Consider the following 19,088-nt stretch of genomic DNA (forward strand, 5'->3'; position numbering starts at 1 on the left):
TGGGATTTCTAGAATATAGTTCGCAGATGTCTCCAAATGGGCAAGCCAGTGGGAATCGAGTTTTATGGACGCTCCGCCACTGGTAAGTGGGTAGTCACGCTTACATTTTTTAACTATTGACGCTATCCGATGTGCTTGCGACACAGCACCGCAAACGTTATATAGATAACCCAGCGTACCCGCTGAGCTCTGAATCTAACCTGAGAGACGCCACGGTCCGGGCTGTCAGTACCGCTGGTTTCTGGGCATCCATTATTTCCATCCATCCATCCATGCTTAGGGGAACCTCGACATGAGAGAAGAAGACTATTGACTGACTGAATAGTATGCTGTAGTGACCCTAGGAACCAGAAGTTTAGGATAAGAGTTACTATAGCTTCGTAAGGCCCAAGGTCCTACCTATAGGACTTATTCAGTTCGATGAAATTTAAATCATATTCAATTAGGACAGAGTTGCATTTGTTTTGTTTCGTGCAATTTTCAAACAAATTAAAATCTACTGTATTCCGTGCACTATAGGTTCAAATTCCAGTGGATTTTTCATTTCTATGGCTGGGCCTTAAGAGGATAGAACTTGGCTGCAACACGACTACTTCTGTCAACGCCCGCTAAGTAACTGTTGTCTACCCCAACGTGTACGTATGACGTATGCGCCAGAGATAAAACATAGCAACACTACATATGCCACCGTATAACAGTGTTACCGTTATTAAGCCAATGTGGCTAATGTGTTAAATGACCCGGATTTAACGCATATAATTAAGAAAAATATATTATTTCAGGTTTTATAAGAACTCGCAATAAAACAGTGGAATTAAACGAAGCACGCACATGGCCTGAAGAAGCGGGAGGGTGTGCACAGCAACTGAATACCTGACCAGTTAGCATGACTTGCGTTCTCGCCTCCCTAGGCTACGTAGGCTTGTGCAGTGACAAGTAATTATAACAGTAAGCTTTATAGCAAAATTTGTTACTAATGGCCATAAAAATGTATGACCGCTTACCAAACAACATAAAAGAATTAACCTATGCAAAGTTCGCAAGAAATCGCAATCATAAAAGATTTCACCACAAAAAAGTGAAATACGCAAAAAAAAAAATTTGAATACCATAAAACATTTAGTACATAAATAAATATATGACGGAGGATTTAAATGAACTGTGTTTTGAATTCAGTCGTTCATATGACTGGTACTGACATTTTATTTGACTATCCATGACTTACGCACATTATTGCAATATGTAAGCTGCTTACTATCAACCAACACTATCTCAGGACACAGTAATTGTACTCCGTACAGAAAAATAACTTCCTACAAAACCGAAGTTTGACAGCGATTTAGGGATGAATCATGTTGTCCGTTTCTAATGTATGGCTATTTAGGATGGCTTTTCCGTTATTTAGGATGGTCAAAATTCAAGTCTTTATCTTATCTGTGGTTGTGCACGCAAAGGGACGTCAAGTTGTGCCAACCCTAATAATTTCTCGGAGCAATGCTGAGCTGAGCGCAGCCGAGAATGCCCGAAAGGATCAGTTTCGCCCCACTCTTCAGGGTCAAATAATCTCTTGTCATGCTCACAACGTCAAAATTCTACATTTATGGTACTTATCTAGTTATCACCACTTAGTTCTTCATAAACAGAACATTTTTAAACCTGCATATTGTTTGTGTAAGTCAATAAACAGTTGTAAGCTAACGAGACCCGAATCACACTTGAGATGGATCTAATTGGCCTTCAAACAAAACCTCGACTGGGCAGCACTTTCCTTCTAAATTATTTGTAGCAACAGACGTGATGTAACACTTTGAGATGCGCTTTTTTCATTAGGTAAAATGTAAAGTATCGGTCCTTAGTAAATAAAAAAATATGATCAATCGAGCACACATTAAAGTGATTTTCATTAAGATTAACTGCTTTATACAATGACAACAAATGTTTGAAAAACAGTAACATACAAAACAGTAACGTTGACTGTTTGAACATTTCTAAGTATTGAAAAAGTGGCGGTGACATAATCGGACAGACAGACGGACATGACGAATCTATAAGGGTTCCGTTTTTTGCCATTTGTCTACGGAACCCTAAAAACGATAAAGATAAACGAACAGTCACTAAATTTTAGCTACTCAAAACAGTATAGCGTCTATTCCTTTTGGAACAGTAAAATTTACTATTTTGTTTGGTAGGCTCGTATGGAACTGTTAAAAGCATTAAACGTTAATAAAATTTCAATTGTTTTTTTTTCAGTGTATCCTAATAATATCAAAAAAAATAAAAGTATTAATTAAGACTCATACGAACCTAACCGCCGCCATACAATCGAAGCTCGCATTTTAAAACGACATCCCGAAATAACATGAAATGAACATGAAAGTTTAAACAACATATACTAATACTTAAACAACATATATAATACCAGACAGGTATTCGTTTTCTTTGCCAGAAATTGTACTACAAAGAAATTAGAGCTAGTAGAAACGCCCGCGGCTTTTTGGTAGCAAGTTCATTTGACTCTTAATAAATGCAAGTTAAAATTTTGGGCATACATACTACATACATACATACATACATACATACATACTACTACATTCTGCCTATAGTCAATATTCAAGGACAATTCCATGAAAAAAGATCGCAGTAACTTCTGCTGTCTGTAAAGTACGTATTATACAGAATTGTTGGGCCTCGGTGAATGTTCACGAATGCATAGTTTTCCTACAACTCAATTTTAACAGCCTTTTCCCTTATCTTTGATAGGAGATCGGGAACCGGAATTTAATAGGAGCTTCTGAGGTAACAATGGTGCCACGGCAACATCTGATTACTTGCAAGCACGTCTTTCATTTATGACAAAATAAAATAAACAAGCCGCAATTGATGCGACGTGGCGTCTTTCGGCAAGGAGCGGTAAAGGGATCATTCAGTAGGCTTTTTGAGTGATGGAATCCATTTTGTTCTACAACTGTTTTCGTAGACGTGGGAAAATACACACTAAATACACCTATTTTTAACTATTATAAGATTACTTTAGTATAGAGTTCTCCGATTATACTCTGTATCTTTATGTATTTAAATAAAAGTAAACAAACTATTTGTACATTTTCGGGTAGTTATAACATTTATTGGTTAACCAACCAAATACAAAACCACCTGGATCTGTCACTGAACGACCTGACTTTTTCCTACATGTTTTGATCATGTAATGTTTTCATCTACCCTCAACTGGCTTAAGGAGCCATCTTTTTATACTCAGACCTCTAATACCATTAAACCTTTAAGGCTCTCTCGCGTTTTGTATACATATTTAATGTCATTAATGTCTTCCGTGACAACACCTAGTGCAACCTGGCTGAAACGTCGGATAAAAGGTTAAATGATATTTAATCGCGTTAGACTCGTTAATAACATATAAATATTATTGCAAAGAAGTCCGTTAGAGTCTGTTCGGAAAGAGAACATACATTTCACGACACTCTTTCCGCACAGGCTCTATAGGGCAAGATATTTGTATACGTACTTCACTCAAACAGTGATGAAGGTAAAGCTTCACTCCTACTCTACCGACTTTCTGTAAATGGAGTAAAAACATTGACGTATATATCTAAGGACGGGCCTTACGTGTAATGAGAATGGGGCCAGTACAGCGGTGTCACGCGCACGAATTCGAGCCAATCGTGCAGTCTAACACCACAACGCGATTGGTTGATGAGTTGCGTTAGACTGCACGATTGGCTCGAATTCGTGAGTGACACTGAACTAGCACCATTCTTAGTGACCGTAAGGCTCGTCCTTAGATAATGAGTAAGAGCGAGATAGCGACGTAAAACTTTCTCGGTCTGCCCTTGTAAAAGATCTTCTCACAGTTTTATTTGAATATAAAAATTACTCGCCAGTGGCATTATAGCTTTGCTTAAAATTGGTCGCCATAACGTCATATCGTTACGCCGAAACGGGACATTTATTTCACAATGACAATATCTTTATATGCTTAAGATTAAACAGTCCGTCAATGTCCATTTGTTTTAATAAGGTTCTTGCAAGTCGTATGATATGATAAATCAGTGGCGCAAACGAGTCAATTGGTATCTGGGTACTTAGGTACAAATTCAAGAATTTAAATACCAAAAAACATTTACAAAATGGCATGGACATATTAGCTATATTTGTCACTCATGAAAGAACATCAATAACTCAAAAGCTAGCACAGACATGGTTGTTTAGAACCTGCACGTATTCAAAATTAAAAGTTACATTTAATAAGGTACCATTCAACTGTAACTGCAACTGCATTGGCTACTTTGCTATATACATACTTTTGTATTGCTACGTGCCGAGTGATTGGTAGGGAAAGACGAGCGACGTCAACGTATGGCGTGGGAAAAATTAATGTAAGCTTGCTTGGGTCGAAATCTTCATACAACGTGACTTCCTTCTACTTTTGTATTGCTACGTGCCGAGTGATTGGTAGGGAAAGACGAGCGACGCCAACGTATGGCGTGGGAAAAATTAATGTAAGCTTGCTTGGGTCGAAATCTTCATACAACGTGACTTCCATACTTTTGTATTGCTACGTGCCGAGTGATTGGTAGGGAAAGACGAGCGACGCCAACGTATGGCGTGGGAAAAATTAATGTAAGCTTGCTTGGGTCGAAATCTTCATACAACGTGACTTCCATACTTTTGTATTGCTACGTGCCGAGTGATTGGTAGGGAAAGACGAGCGACGCCAACGTATGGCGTGGGAAAAATGTAAGCTTGCTTGGGTCGAAATCTTCATACAACAACGTGACTTCCATACTTTTGTATTGCTACGTGCCGAGTGATTGGTAGGGAAAGACGAGCGACGCCAACGTATGGCGTGGGAAAAATTAATGTAAGCTTGCTTGGGTCGAAATCTTCATATAACGTGACTTCCATACTTTTGTATTGCTACGTGCCGAGTGATTGGTAGGGAAAGACGAGCGACGCCAACGTATGGCGTGGGAAAAATTAATGTAAGCTTGCTTGGGTCGAAATCTTCATATAACGTGACTTCCATACTTTTGTATTGCTACGTGCCGAGTGATTGGTAGGGAAAGACGAGCGACGCCAACGTATGGCGTGGGAAAAATGTAAGCTTGCTTGGGTCGAAATCTTCATACAACGTGACTTCCTTCTACTGTCAGATAACCGAGGCTCAGAAAAATGCACGTCATTTTGAAATCATGTCGCTGTTTCGTACAACTGATTTCCTTATACCAATGTCAATAATTAAATATGCCCGAATGACGTCTGTAGACTGTGAACGAACATTTTCGACTCATAAATTGGTTCTAAATTATGGTATATGGGCGTTTTCCCGACCCTTGCAGATAGATAACTGATGTATCTCATAGCCGCCCGAGCAGTGCCATTATAGTCCTGGTCGAATAGTTAAACTATTTCATTACCCTTTAAATCTTTAATTGTTTCTTACTGCTCTACAATTTCTACCAACCATAACATTTTTTATAGTTAGCACGACTCGATTCACGCATTCGTCGGGTGTAATCGAAAAAGCTGATAGATGAATCCCGCCCGTGCACCACACTTCGCTGCGTTCGCTGCTTTTATATGATCCGGTCTAGCCGTGGTTTCCAGTAATATTGCCTGAGAGTAGCCGAATGTTTAGGTAAACCAGTAAGTATAAAAGCATATGAAGGTTTACTATGCTGAAGAAGTACATAATACCCACTGTATATGCACTTTTAAAGCTCAAACCCCCAACTAAAACAAAAACAAATGGTAAATTCCCCCTAATTTATAGTATAAATAACGATGTAAGCTTGAAATCAATTCATATATCACCCAAATAATACATCTAAAAACAAAGTAGATTTCTAGAAACGTATAAATAGTACCAGATTCGCCTTTAAGAGCTTACCCATCTGCCGAAAACCTCCCCCAATTGTCAAAGTTAAAGTCAAAGTCATAGGTCATATTTATTGTATGGACTGACGTTTATTTGACATGCGTAACGTACAAATATCCATACATTTGACGTGCCCCTCTCCCGTAAACATCGGCAGACTGTTTTGAAGAGAAAATCACAGACAAGGCGTCTCCAGTTGTTAAATCCTCAAAGAAATGAAACTTCTAACGCTTGGCCTGAGTATTGGACTCATCTATTCTTTCAAAGCGATTAGAATACGCCAGGAATTCTTCCTCGCCTCAGATTTATCCATCAACTCCTCTATCTGATATCGGCATGTGTGTAGTAAATTACGCCTTATCTTCAAGGCGCGCTCAAGGTACGAAATCAACATTAGGTGAGCGGTAACCTGAAATTTTGCTTGGAAGAGATATCTGTTTAGATAAGTTCGTGTTACTGTGAATTTGTAGGTAAGTAAGTATGAGAGGTAAACGCTTGAGATATTACTCTGTAGTTAATAGATTAATCTTGATGTTTTTAATTCAAGTGTATACATGGTGATAATTCTTTATCAGTGTCATTAGCAAAATTTCATTAATATTTATCATGATAGTGCCTGCCTAACTATCAGTATTCAGTAGCAATATGTGGCTTATCTTTTAATTGATCATTATCATAAAAAATATTAGTGCATAAAATTACAAAATTTACCACACTCGTAAAATATAATTATGTAGTTTTTCAATCAAATGCGAGTAGGTGAGCCTGAGGTGACGTGACGATACAATACAATACAATACAATACAATACTCTTTATTGAACACCTCACATAGTTGACAATAAATGTACAGAAACAAACAAAGACAATTTGATAGAGGTAAAAACAGCAGGATACAGAGGACAGGTGAATCAAATAATGAATTTAATGCGAGAAGTTGGATACCTACTAGTATCTACGTCGCGCGAGCACGTATCAGTAATATAGAGGTTTAATATTCAGTCTCCACAATAATTTGGCTCTTTTCAAATTATTTCATGACAAAAAAACATTTAAGCAGCGTCCAGGTAACCAAGCTTTACCGAGGCACGTCGTCTTATTTACGTGACCAATTTAAATATATTGCGTCGGTTCAATTTCTTTATGAACGCCAAAGTTCAAGAGGAACACTCGAGCTGAATTCTGAGAAGGAGGCCGGTTCTGTTTAACAATTTGATAAGAATAAGAATATAAATAAGAATTAGAAACCATTAATTGCTATTGTAAAGGCGGATGACCTAACGGGGAGGGCGTCGTAAATAATTAGACACCTATGTCGGCCGATCGTAAGATCAGGCAGATCGGGATTTTCCTAAGCATATCGAGAAACGTGGAAATTTGTCTCGCTCCCTGAGTCGACGGTGCTCCTATTTCTGGACAGTTTGCCCTTCGGGCATCTGAAGCAACCTAATGGTCCTATCCTACGTATCTGTTGGTTTAATGCGACTATCGTCCAAACATTACATAGGAACGTTAAGTATGCTTTTAGAGCGATATGCCTTATGAGACAACTCCTAATTGTCCTGTTTTTTTACCAACAATCGAAGTGCGCCACTATCGCTGATTCGTACTCACGGTCAAGGTCGTATCAAATTGTAAAACCATCTCAAATCGCTGAAACAGATTCGGCCTTCAGGATGATTTGTGTGATTTATCATTGTCTAAATGACGTCCCTAATTGACTGTCCTCGCCACGTAGTTGGTGACCTAATTTGGCATGTCATATTTTTTACATGCATCACAAATAAAGCTGGGTGGGACTGAATAAATATGATAGTACGTTATCTTTATCATATATATATAGTGACTCATTCTAATATTTTATCTGATATCTGACGTGCCCTTGGTGACGTCTACTGCTGACTTGGTTGGTACTTTTGCCCGTGACTTCGTCTGCGTGGAATGATGATGATGATTGATAAAAACTATCCAATGTCGTACCTCTAACCTCAAACAATTAACCCAATTTCATTAAAATCGGTTTAGCGCAGAAGAGGTTACAGGCAGAAAGATCAGTTAGGGATGATTTCTGCATGGGAATAGTTACAGGTAGTCACCCAAGGCAGTAATTATTCCACTTTTAAATTTATTCTAAGCATAATAGTATCGTTCGCCGAATCTGCTTGTTAAAAATGAATTGTCACGAAGCAAATATTACAAACTTTGTGATATTTATTACTTATTTAGGAATATAAACTGTCTAGAAAAAATTTCCCATATCTAACCAAAACGGCTTTCACTTAAAATTTTTAAACAACTTACCTTATCTATTTACAATCTCCAAAAATCTCACCAACATTTTTCTTCCACAGGACCAAGACGAAGAAATCAAGAAACAGCTGCCAGTCGTGCCAAAGTGCTGCGACAGCGGTCAAAACCTCACGTTCACGATGCAGAACGGCGCGACGCGGTCGGTGTGCGCACGGAGCAGCCTCACCTTCCAGCCCGTCTTCCACAAGGCCAACGAGTCGCACATCTGGAGTTATGACAGCAACGTGTTTGAGACCATCGTGGGAAACCCCTGTACTTACGACAGGTGACAGTCAACACAACACATACTTGGGGCATTCCGCAGAAAGGTCAACTTTGTCGAGGACGTGACTCGTATGGTAGTTACCTTAATAACCTGCAGAAATATGTATTACATATCGATGAATTTAATGTCTTCTAACCATTATTAGAAGTGTTAAAAAAAGTGTCATGTACCCGACACTTTTCTGGAATGCCCTGTGATGTCATCCAGCATTTCTTGCCGTTTGTTTTAAATTTCCTGACATAATGCATTTAATTCCGGTAATTTGGAAGGAATTTTATAAACTCAATAAGTTAGCAACTAGTTTATAGTTCTTCTGGTACGGCACGTTAGCTGCAAGTACCCTAACTAGTGCCATTCGCGGAGCCTGACCTTCCAGCCCGTCTTCCACAAGTTCAACGAGTCTCACATCAGGAGCTATGACACCAACCAACGTTGAGACCATCATGGGAAACCCCCAGGTTACAGTAAACGCGTACTTGATATAAAACGTGTCTTTTGGTTCAATCAAACTTTGGGTAATATGGGCTTCATCGATATTGTCGATGATTAAGCCAACGTCAAATTGGGATCCACATGGGATTGAACCAATGTTTTAGGTTATAAATAAATTTCAGCCAGTTTACGGTAATATATCAACATTAATAATATTTAAGGATAAATTATGGCCTCTAGGGCCCTAGCCAGCCGCGGTTAGAGGTAGAGGACACCAAATGCTTCCATCAAATATAATTATGATGATTTCTCTAATTTCATAAGTGTGCTCATAGAGCATGACGTTCCGCAGTTGATTTTAGTAAAGTCGGCTCTTGGTTTAATATTTTTGAAAATGAGTTGAATTTGCTATTTATTACTTACGCATTTATTTACATAATAAGTTAGCAACTAGATAGAACTATACTTATATATACAGAGGTATTACAGTACCTGTACAAATACTAAATTTATAACTAGCTTAAATCTAAAATAGTATTTATATACTTACGGCATATATACGAGTCTGACGCTATTTTGATATTTTTATTGACTTGTGGGAATACAACTTTCTAGAAATAAATAAATCCCTTTTGGAAAAAAACAAGAAAACGTAGTAATAGTTTCGAAACAGACTATTTATTACTTAATTATCGTGTTGTTCCTAACTCTCATGATTAATTTATGATGAATTGTGTAATCATAATCTGTCAAACTGTATCCGTATCAATACCTTATTACCTAATGCGTTGCTTCAGAAACTTCCCAAAACTTTTCTGCGCATACTTGATTCCATCCCAAGAGGGAAAACTTCCAAGTATCCCGATGGCAACATTATTAGCTAACGAACGTAGTTATATCACAGATATAGGAAATAAGGCAATAAAAGCGTCATATTTAGACGATTTATACTATAATAAGGGTCATACTCAAATTCAGCTTCCTTTTAATTTGTTGCTCATTTTTCTGATGGTTAAGGAAAACTGACGATGCGATGTGACATATCAGTTTTTATAAGCTGTGACTTATTAGGTATTTCCTTATTATTATGCTTATTACAGCACATGAAAATATTGCTGACACATTTATGGTATCATCCTTTAAGTAGCAAACGTTCCTAGGCTATATTGAACTTTCACCGTCAAACACTTCAGCAGAGCATCATTGGTCACTTGATGCGATTGTTCTTTGCCTCATACTTAGCTGATCTAATGCCTTAGCTAAGAAATTGGCTACGCGTCAGAAAGGAAAAGGTGGCTCCAGCGGTGCAGTTTGCAATTTATTTGTACCTGTCGCTATTCGGCCTATTTTTGGTATCATTTTCGTATAAACTAGGGGCGACGAATTCAACTTTTTGATCGCTTTAACAAATCTCCATCTCTGTTTATAATCAGGAGCAAAGTACTTATCAGCAAACAAATGCTTAAAGATTGGATTTCAAAATGACAATGACAGGCAAGTGTCTTTCTAGGAGACAATTATGTATCAGGGATATAATTTTAATTTCCTTTACAGATACAAACTGGAACCAGACAAAATCAGCGAAGACGAGTTCTACCTCCTCGTTAACGGTTCTCTCTTCGTCCCATTCAGCAAGCCCCCTCTACTCAGCACCAAAGACTTCTGCATGGAGACGTTTTACAACGAGTCCAATCCCGCGGGTATCACGTTACCTTTGGTGTGCTTCCCTCAGCCTGTGGAGACGGCTAAGACTTCTACTACGCTCATACTTTACGCCGTAGGTAAGGTCCTCTCTTTTTGATTTGTTTCCAATGATGAACCTCGACGGGTTTGGTGCCTGCTAGACCAAATAAGGATAGGCGTCGGTGTGCATGTAGTGTACATGGGGATAGCGTGAATCAGTGAAATGCCAGTGTGGCGAACCGGATAAGATGGTACACAACCTTGTTTTAAATGTCCCATAGAAAATGGCAGATCTTAAAAAGACAATTTCGACGAATGCGATCGAATACCAAAATTCCACTATTTTTAAATATCTAATAAATTAAATAAATAAATAATGATGATTTCACCAGTGGCGGACTTGCCCTAAGGCTCGAGTAGGCCCGGGCCTAGAGCGGCTATATATTAAGGGCAGCAGTCTATATAGAAAGGTGCCGAGAAAAGGGCGGCTAGTACTTAATGTGGGGCTTGGGGCCTAAAGCTACTAAGTCTGCAAATCCGCTACTGGATTTCGTCCATGATAACAGTGTGTTCGTAGAGCATGACGTTGTTCGGTAATTGCTTTTAGTAAAGTGATAGCTGGACTTAACAAATACCCACGACGGAATGCCGGGTGTTGACTAAAGAAAGGCGTTTCAAGATTCATTCTTTATTACCTAGCTGCACATTTCTACGTTAGTTCACTGCAGAATAAGCTATCGTAATTACACTTTAAACAACATTAATGAGCAAAAACTTAGATAAAATTATCAAGACGACTTCGCAATTCTAAGTTCAACCGTGAATCCTCAAGTTGAGGGTTGAATATTTATCAAATTCATAGATAGTTCCGTAGCCAGATACTTTTAACGAGCAGACCCTAAGAAAGTTTCTTTTAGTTTTACATGACTAAAGTTTTTCTTTCCACATGGAGTGTCTTTTGAAAACAGTCGATGAAAATCCGAGTTTTATTTCTGCCCAGGGTTAGACTATAACTAGCTATAGCTATTTAGTACCGTTTTACCTATTATGCCAAAAGCCATAAATAAAGTGAACTTCTATTTAACCAATGCTAGGAATTTTTAGGTAATAGGTACATTCTAAAAATATCACTACCACTACCTATTTCGACTTCTTGCTATCGCTGGTTATCGCTATTGTTTTACAATTGGCTACTTGACTGTTTTTTGTAAATAATGTCAAACGATCTTGATTTTCCTGAGGATCAAATGTCTATATAGGACTCATGGCATTTAAGCAACACAAAGATCAGAAATGAGAGTTAAAGTCTGACGCTCGCAGTCGACGATTGAAACGCCTCTAACAAGGTGATAAGGTGATGTGACGTCACATCATATAAGTCTGTCCTAAATGTATGGAAGATCAAGGAAATTGCCATTTGGACCCTGAAATATTGCGTTTATGTGTATAGTTGTCATACAATTTATTTTTCAATAAAATGTAAAGAATCGAATGGTACCATTATCTTTTCTATTTTTAAAAGACAAAAAAAAATTTTATTTTTAATATTTCGAAGCCTTGTATTTTTTAATGATCTCAATATAATTTTTTAAATTTCACTTTTTTATAATGGATGGCTCATTCTCTATCCATTTAACTAAATTTTGTTATAATACTCAACATGTGTCAAGTACCCAATTTCGTTGAGCTTGCCGGCCCCTGCATACAACTGGGATTCAACAATAATAGATTTGCCCTATTAAAACGAAGATCGACCTTTAACGCAGCTCACGCACATACGAGTCAGTACACCATATGAAGGTCAAGGCCGCCCACGTGACTGACATTCTTGCGCGGTATATGCCAGGGAAATTTTCACTTGTAGGATAATAAGGGTTGCCATACGTCCCGTATATACTGTCACCTTATTGAAGGATCGCGTCCCGTATTTGTATTTATCCGAAGATTGCAGGTTCGGGTCCTGTCACGGTCGCCATGTGGCATGTATGGGACTGAGAGGTGTAATGAAACACAAGTGCTTACTCGCGAGCGTCTGTATTGTAACTAACTCAACGTACATCGTCAACTTACTGTGTTAGGTTTTTAAGTAAATAAAGATTTATTAAAAAAAAAAAAAAAACTTATATCTATATCTTACACTACCACGCACACCTCACCGTTTTTGTCACGTATATCGATACCGCTGTAGAATACCTAGAGAAATGGTCAGTTTTCTCTACCTATGTAACTAAAGAAGGGACATAACCGACAGTAAAGCTAATTACATTAGTAACAGCTATTTTTAAAATGATTGATGGATTTGTAATATTTTCGCTTCACTCCTACTTTTTGTGAAACAATCTAAGCCCACGCTACGTGTTCATAGCTTCCTACGCTCGGCAAGCTCGGGCGAATTTCACCTTACAATACAAACGGAATTTCGTTCTTCTTTTGAAACTACATATTGGATTGTAATGAAACTTTGCACATACAACATGAGGTATATTTAGTCTTTTAATTAGTAAGCGAAATAGAGCAAAAAAAGTTATGTTTGAAAAACTTAAATTCGCTGTATTTTTTTAACTATGGTGTCTGAAGCTACATAAACTAATTATAGGACTAGATATACCTTATACTATTCAAAGTACAAAGTTTCAGAGCAATCTAGCTGGTCATTTTAGATTAAGAGCGTAACTACGTTTGTATGGAGGACCGGGCTTGTTTTAAAAAACCTTATGATTACAATACAAATGTTAAGTCCTCATGAAATTGCTTGTCTATTTGAAGTAGGTATTCTTTATTATTTACGTTATTAAAAAAACAGTCTATTATGGTAAAAAATCTATGCAAGAACAGTCAGCATGGAAGATACTGATTTAAACTCTCACAATTTTTACACATTATTATTTACGTTAACCATCCCTAGTGTGCAAAACGTTTAACCCCCTTATTCATAAACGTCTAATAAAGTTGACAAGCCGCTAATAATTGTTTGTCCCTTTCCATCATACCAATACGTCGGAAAGGGACAAACGATTATTAGCGGCTTGTCAACTTTAGTAGACGTTTACGAATAAGGGGGTAAGTTGATACACAAGACTACGGCTTGGCCACGTCATTGCGCGACTGGCTTTGGCTAAGGCGACAACCATAGGTGGGAATGAAAGGTCCGATCGCTGTGTCTCGCTCCAACCTGTGGCTGTCGCCTTAGCCGAAGTCAGTCGCGCGATGTCGTGGCTAGCGCGTAATAGCCCAATTGGAACTATAAGATACGTCGAAAATTTCCTTCTTCTTCTTTTTTAAAATTATGGCTTCAGTCCAGTGGGACTATTTCGCCAGTATCAAGGTCATAGGAGCTTTAAATACGACTAAAATTCTACGGTTAGTACAAGACAGTGTACGGTGATTTTATCCACTTATATGAAGTGATAGCTGGACTTTACAAGTAGCACGTGGACTACCGGCCGTTGACTCCAAAATGGTGGTTTTACTACCACATTAGTTTACTGTATAATAAGCTATCGATATTACACTTTAAACAATATTAATGAGCAAAAAACAAAGGAATAAATCACGAGGCGTGACTATAAATATGGCGCTCGAGCCGGAAGGCCCAAAAATTTGGATATATATCGATATGGATTTGATGTGTCAGTGTCAAAAGTTACGTTTTTGTTTGAAGAAACGTCATTTTTGACACTGACATATCTAATCTAAATCGTATCTTTAGCAAATTTTTGACATATCTTAAAGTTCGAATGGGGCTGTAAGAACTCTCGCAGCTAGATGTTTAATTAGCCAGTACCTCACCGAGACCACGGGGACAATGCCGTCTTCGAGATGTCGGAGGTAATTTTAAAGCTTGAGTATACGCGATTAAGTTAAATTAAAGTATAAAGAAGATATTAACTTAAAATTAAGATGGAGACTAGTAAAATGTTTTTGTCTCTAACTCCTTTACCGTTCAGGCGATCCGGCTTTGGAATGATCTCCCACTCAACATCAGAAAGGCTCAAACCAAGCTCTCGTTTAAGCGTATGTTGCGCAAGCACTTTTTCGACAAGCTCTCTGGTTAATTGTCCTTCGTAGTCATAGTATTTTTTGCACTGGGTACATAAATTAATATATATGTATGTATATTTATTTATAGTATATTTATGTAAGTTTATAACCGTTAGTATATATTATTTATCGCTATTTTGCTTGTTTTAAGTTACTTATTCTGTTTTCTTTTTGTTTAATGCCTGCACGTACTACTGTTTCTGTTTAGCCTGATGGTTGACTGGTAGAGAATGCCTTTAGGCATTAAGTTCGCCATTTGTACTTTATTTGTTATATTGTGCAATAAAGTTTAAATAAATAAATAATAAAATAAATGGAGACTAGTAAAATGCTACGTACTATCCATACTTTATATTATGATGTTGAAACATGGACCCTGAATAAAAAAATGGAAAATAAAATAGAGGCCTTCGAAATGTGGCTGTACAGACGTATGCTGAGAGTATCATGGACCCCAAGAATAACTAATATAGAGATCCTAAAAATAATGAAGAAGAAAAAGGAATTACTAGCCACAGTTAAGCGAAGAAAGATTACATATTTTGGACATCTACATAGACATGAAAAGTATAAACTATTGAAAGTTATAATAGAAGGAAAAATAGAGGGAAAACAGGGAAGGGGAAGAAGGAGGATGAACTAGCTCGACAACATCAAAAAATGGACAAAGATCAAGGACGCGGCCACGCTAACAAGAATGGCCAAGCATAGAAAAGACTTTGCGGCATGGCAGCAGAAGAAGAAGAAAGTATGAAAAATGATCGAAGGGTATTATGAGCACTAGGTTCAGAGATAATAAGCTGAAATCGTAATCAGTTCTATAAAACTGTTAAATCAGGAGTATCAGAACACAAATGTGAGAGAGGGAAACAATCACTTAACGAAGATTGAAACACACGTTTTTCAAGTTAAAGCCATTCTATAAGCTATTTTGATTATGTTGTAAGAAAAAAGAAAGGAAAAATAACTTACTAACGATTCTAGTGAAACGCACGGGCAAAGCTGCGGGTAGTTTGACATTTTCTACAATAATTCGCGATTTGTTCACAGGTTTACTAATCTCCGTGCCATTTCTGCTTGCAACGGCGTGCGTGTACACATTCATCACCGAGCTGCGAGACACGCATGGCAAAGCTCTGGCATGCCATTCCACATGTCTGGCAATAGCCTTTTCCTGTCTGGCGGCGACGCAACTGGCGGGCCATGCGTTTCCTGTCTTGGCCTGTACTATCATGGGTAAATACATAATATCATTGCTGAGTTGTTACACGCATGGCAAAGCTCTGGCGTACCGTTCTAAATGTTTGGCATTACTTTTCTTCTGCCTAGCTGCTACGCAGTTGGCGGGCCTTGCGTTTTCCGTCTTGATATGCATGGGTCGGTCACCGAGTAATCACAAGTATGACAAAGCTCTGGCGTATCATTCTACAGGTTTATCTATAGCCTTCTCTTGCCTAGTAACCACGCAGCTGGCTGGTCAGGCGTTTACCGTCTTGGCCTGAATATGTAATATCAGTACTGAATTGGTACACGCATGGCAAAGCTCTGCCATTTTAAATGCTTGGCATTTTTAGCTTTCTCTTGCCTAGCGGCTACGCAGCTGGCGGGCAGGCGTTTCCTGTCTTGGCCTTTACTGCGAGTATCAAGGGTATTTACCCTTATATATATATTTATATGATATCATTACTGACTTGTCACACGCATGGCAAAGTTCTGCTATTCTACATTTTTGGCATTAGGTTTCTCTTGCCTAGCGGCCACGCAGCTGGCTGTGCAGGCGTTTCCTGTCTTGGCCTGCACGGTCACAAGTAAATATATCACGCTATATTTACCTGTGATAGTGCAGGCCAAGACACACATGGCAAACCGCCTATTCCAAGTGTTTGGGCAGTAGCTTAATTGTCTCCCACCCAGCGGGCTAGGACGCAGTTTTTATGCTGAATATACTTAATTACCTAAAAAAAAACAAGTACTTTCCCATTACCATCCTCATCGTCTTTACCCGTTTTGGTCTGGAGCGAATACCTAATTTTAAATTTAGTGACGTTGGCAATCGTTTTCGCGAATGCTTTTTGACATTTAAACCCAGGGGAAACAACTTCATTGCCGAAAGCTCTCAAACCGTCTTATTGATTTGATGATGATTTTACAACAACATACGTTTCACTTCAACAATATCTGAGGAAAATAAAATAATTCTTAAACTTAATTTCGTCTACCTTTTTGAATTAAATTACATTTTTTATATCCTATTTGTATACTCCAATAATTATTCTGTTCAGAATACGATGGAATAAATTCATACGTAAAATACGTAGAAATTATTACGTCCTCATTATGAAATTTTAATGTTCACGAGTAGCAAAAACGTTGAACATTGTTATTTGGGATGGTAATATTATTTGTTTGTTTCAGCGTACCTCATCCAGTTTTCGTTCGTGTCCTGTTTTTTCTGGTTGAACGTTATGAGCTTCGATATTTTTCTAAATGTTAGGTAAGTTATTTTAATCATCAGCATATGCTGCCGATATCCCTTTTTACTGTTAATTGCTTGTAAATTACTTAAAAATTTCATTACCGATTTTAAAAATGGCGATCTCTTTCAGGCGATATCTGAACTCCTCCGTAAGTAGAAGAAGCATGCGACGCCGCTTCGCATGGTACTGCGCGTACGCGGTGGTTCTACCGGTGATCTTATTGGTGGTCACCATTAGTATGGAGCTGTCGCCGGCCGTGCCCAGCACTTATCTCAAGCCTAACTTCGGGGTTAAGGGCTGCTGGTTCAAAAGTAAGACTATTATCTTTTTTTTTCTGGAAAAGTACAAAAATAACGCCTTTTCTTCATAGCGCGAGTATTGAGTTTAATGGAAAAGGTATTACGAAACGACTACGATCTATTAACTCTCCGTCCTAGACAGGAATCATAACTGATTGACCGAGAAAGGTGATTTATTTTAAGGAATTTAGGAGTAAGGAACTTGATTTACATGCAGAACTTGACTTACGGAGCCAGACAGAAGAACCATGCAATTTTCTTTCCATTTCTGAGAAAGTATCAACGGTACTTAGCGTCAATATAGTAGAATTGTTGGACCAGCCATGTAGCGCAAATGGTCACTGTCAGGTCAGGTGACATTTTGCTCCATTCAGAAGCTCAGCATCTTCCTGTATGGATATTATGGTTATAGTTGTCTACAGCGTGATAATGACAATGTCCATCCCTTTCAATTCGGACTCCCTCTGGTCGCATAACAACTTTTGTCATATTTTTAGTTAGAATTTTTCCTGAGCATAACTAGGTTTTTGTCATAAATGAACTCATTTATGATAAAAACCCAGTTATGCTACACGACGACGACTATAACAATTATGACATAACTATGTCATAATTGTTATAGTCATAAATTTAATTCGTATAAAATTTTAGGTTAGGTTCGTTAGGTATGCAAAAAATATATATGACAACTGCTATGTACTTTATGTCATCAAATATTATGGCTAAAATGTATGACACAATATAATATGACTTTTAATTTGTATGCACAATGATGATTATGACACAAGTTGTTATGCGTATCCAAGATATGACTTAAACTTTTATGCAACCCAATATGGATCCCTTTCAATTGCTTGGTGTTCGGAATCGACACTTACATTATCACGTCGTATCAGTCTTATGTAATACGCTTGTTTGTGTTTTTGTAACCTCCCCGATGTGATATCAATCATGATATCATACATATCAATACATATCAATGTAAGGTATTCCTAGAGTCACCCTGGCTCTGTTAACCGAGAGTCATCCTAGAACGCGATGAAGTTAGCTGACTTCATTGCATTCTAGAGGGACGTGAAGTCGTATTCGTATCACATAATTTTACCTTACCTTTTATTTGCAGCGGACCAAGCAGCCCTACCCTACTTCTACGGGCCCGTGGCGACCATCTTGCTCAGCAACCTCGTCATCTTCGTGTGCACGTCGCGGGCGTTCGCGAAACACTATGACAAGCTGAAGGATGTTACGCGTAAGTTCTTACATTTATCACTAGTAGTGATATAAATAATATGTAACATTCCATGGGTATAGTTTGTGCCCTCCACGAAGACGCGCCGAACTCTTTTTCCTAATCGATTTAGTACAATTGTGCAACCGTGTATCAGTGTGGTAGTTCTTTCTATACATATTAAACACTACTATACGGCAATACACGGTTAAAAGTTGCACACTTGTACTATAAGCGATTATAAAGAAGAGTGGGGCGCGTCTTCGTGGATGGCTTAGACTACTATATAATAATAACGCTTCAATACTTTTTCGGAGCTACGCGATGTAACGTAAGCGTCAACCTCCATAAGGTACCATTACCTGTGGATCGTCATACATTTGCACCACACCATCTCGTAAAGGATCCTTTTATTCTTCAAAAACTATGATATTCATTCTGTTATCAGCTATGCTTAAAAGT

The 19,088-nt window shown here is 38.1% G+C and overlaps 1 protein-coding gene across 1 annotated transcript in view; it reads left to right on the forward strand.

Annotated features, from left to right (window-relative positions):
- Window positions 1–19,088, forward strand: part of LOC133523983 (G-protein coupled receptor Mth2-like) — a 175,626-nt gene that overhangs the window by 142,737 nt on the left and 13,801 nt on the right. Inside the window, exons 2-7 of the mRNA XM_061859735.1 lie at window positions 8,243–8,466; window positions 10,453–10,679; window positions 15,673–15,858; window positions 17,038–17,116; window positions 17,229–17,410; window positions 18,522–18,647. Coding sequence (XP_061715719.1) covers window positions 8,243–8,466; window positions 10,453–10,679; window positions 15,673–15,858; window positions 17,038–17,116; window positions 17,229–17,410; window positions 18,522–18,647 — 1,024 coding nt within the window. The remainder of the gene's footprint in view (window positions 1–8,242; window positions 8,467–10,452; window positions 10,680–15,672; window positions 15,859–17,037; window positions 17,117–17,228; window positions 17,411–18,521; window positions 18,648–19,088) is intronic.

This window comes from Cydia pomonella, chromosome 13, assembly GCF_033807575.1.
Source record: "Cydia pomonella isolate Wapato2018A chromosome 13, ilCydPomo1, whole genome shotgun sequence".
In the NCBI taxonomy this organism is placed as follows: domain Eukaryota; kingdom Metazoa; phylum Arthropoda; class Insecta; order Lepidoptera; family Tortricidae; genus Cydia; species Cydia pomonella.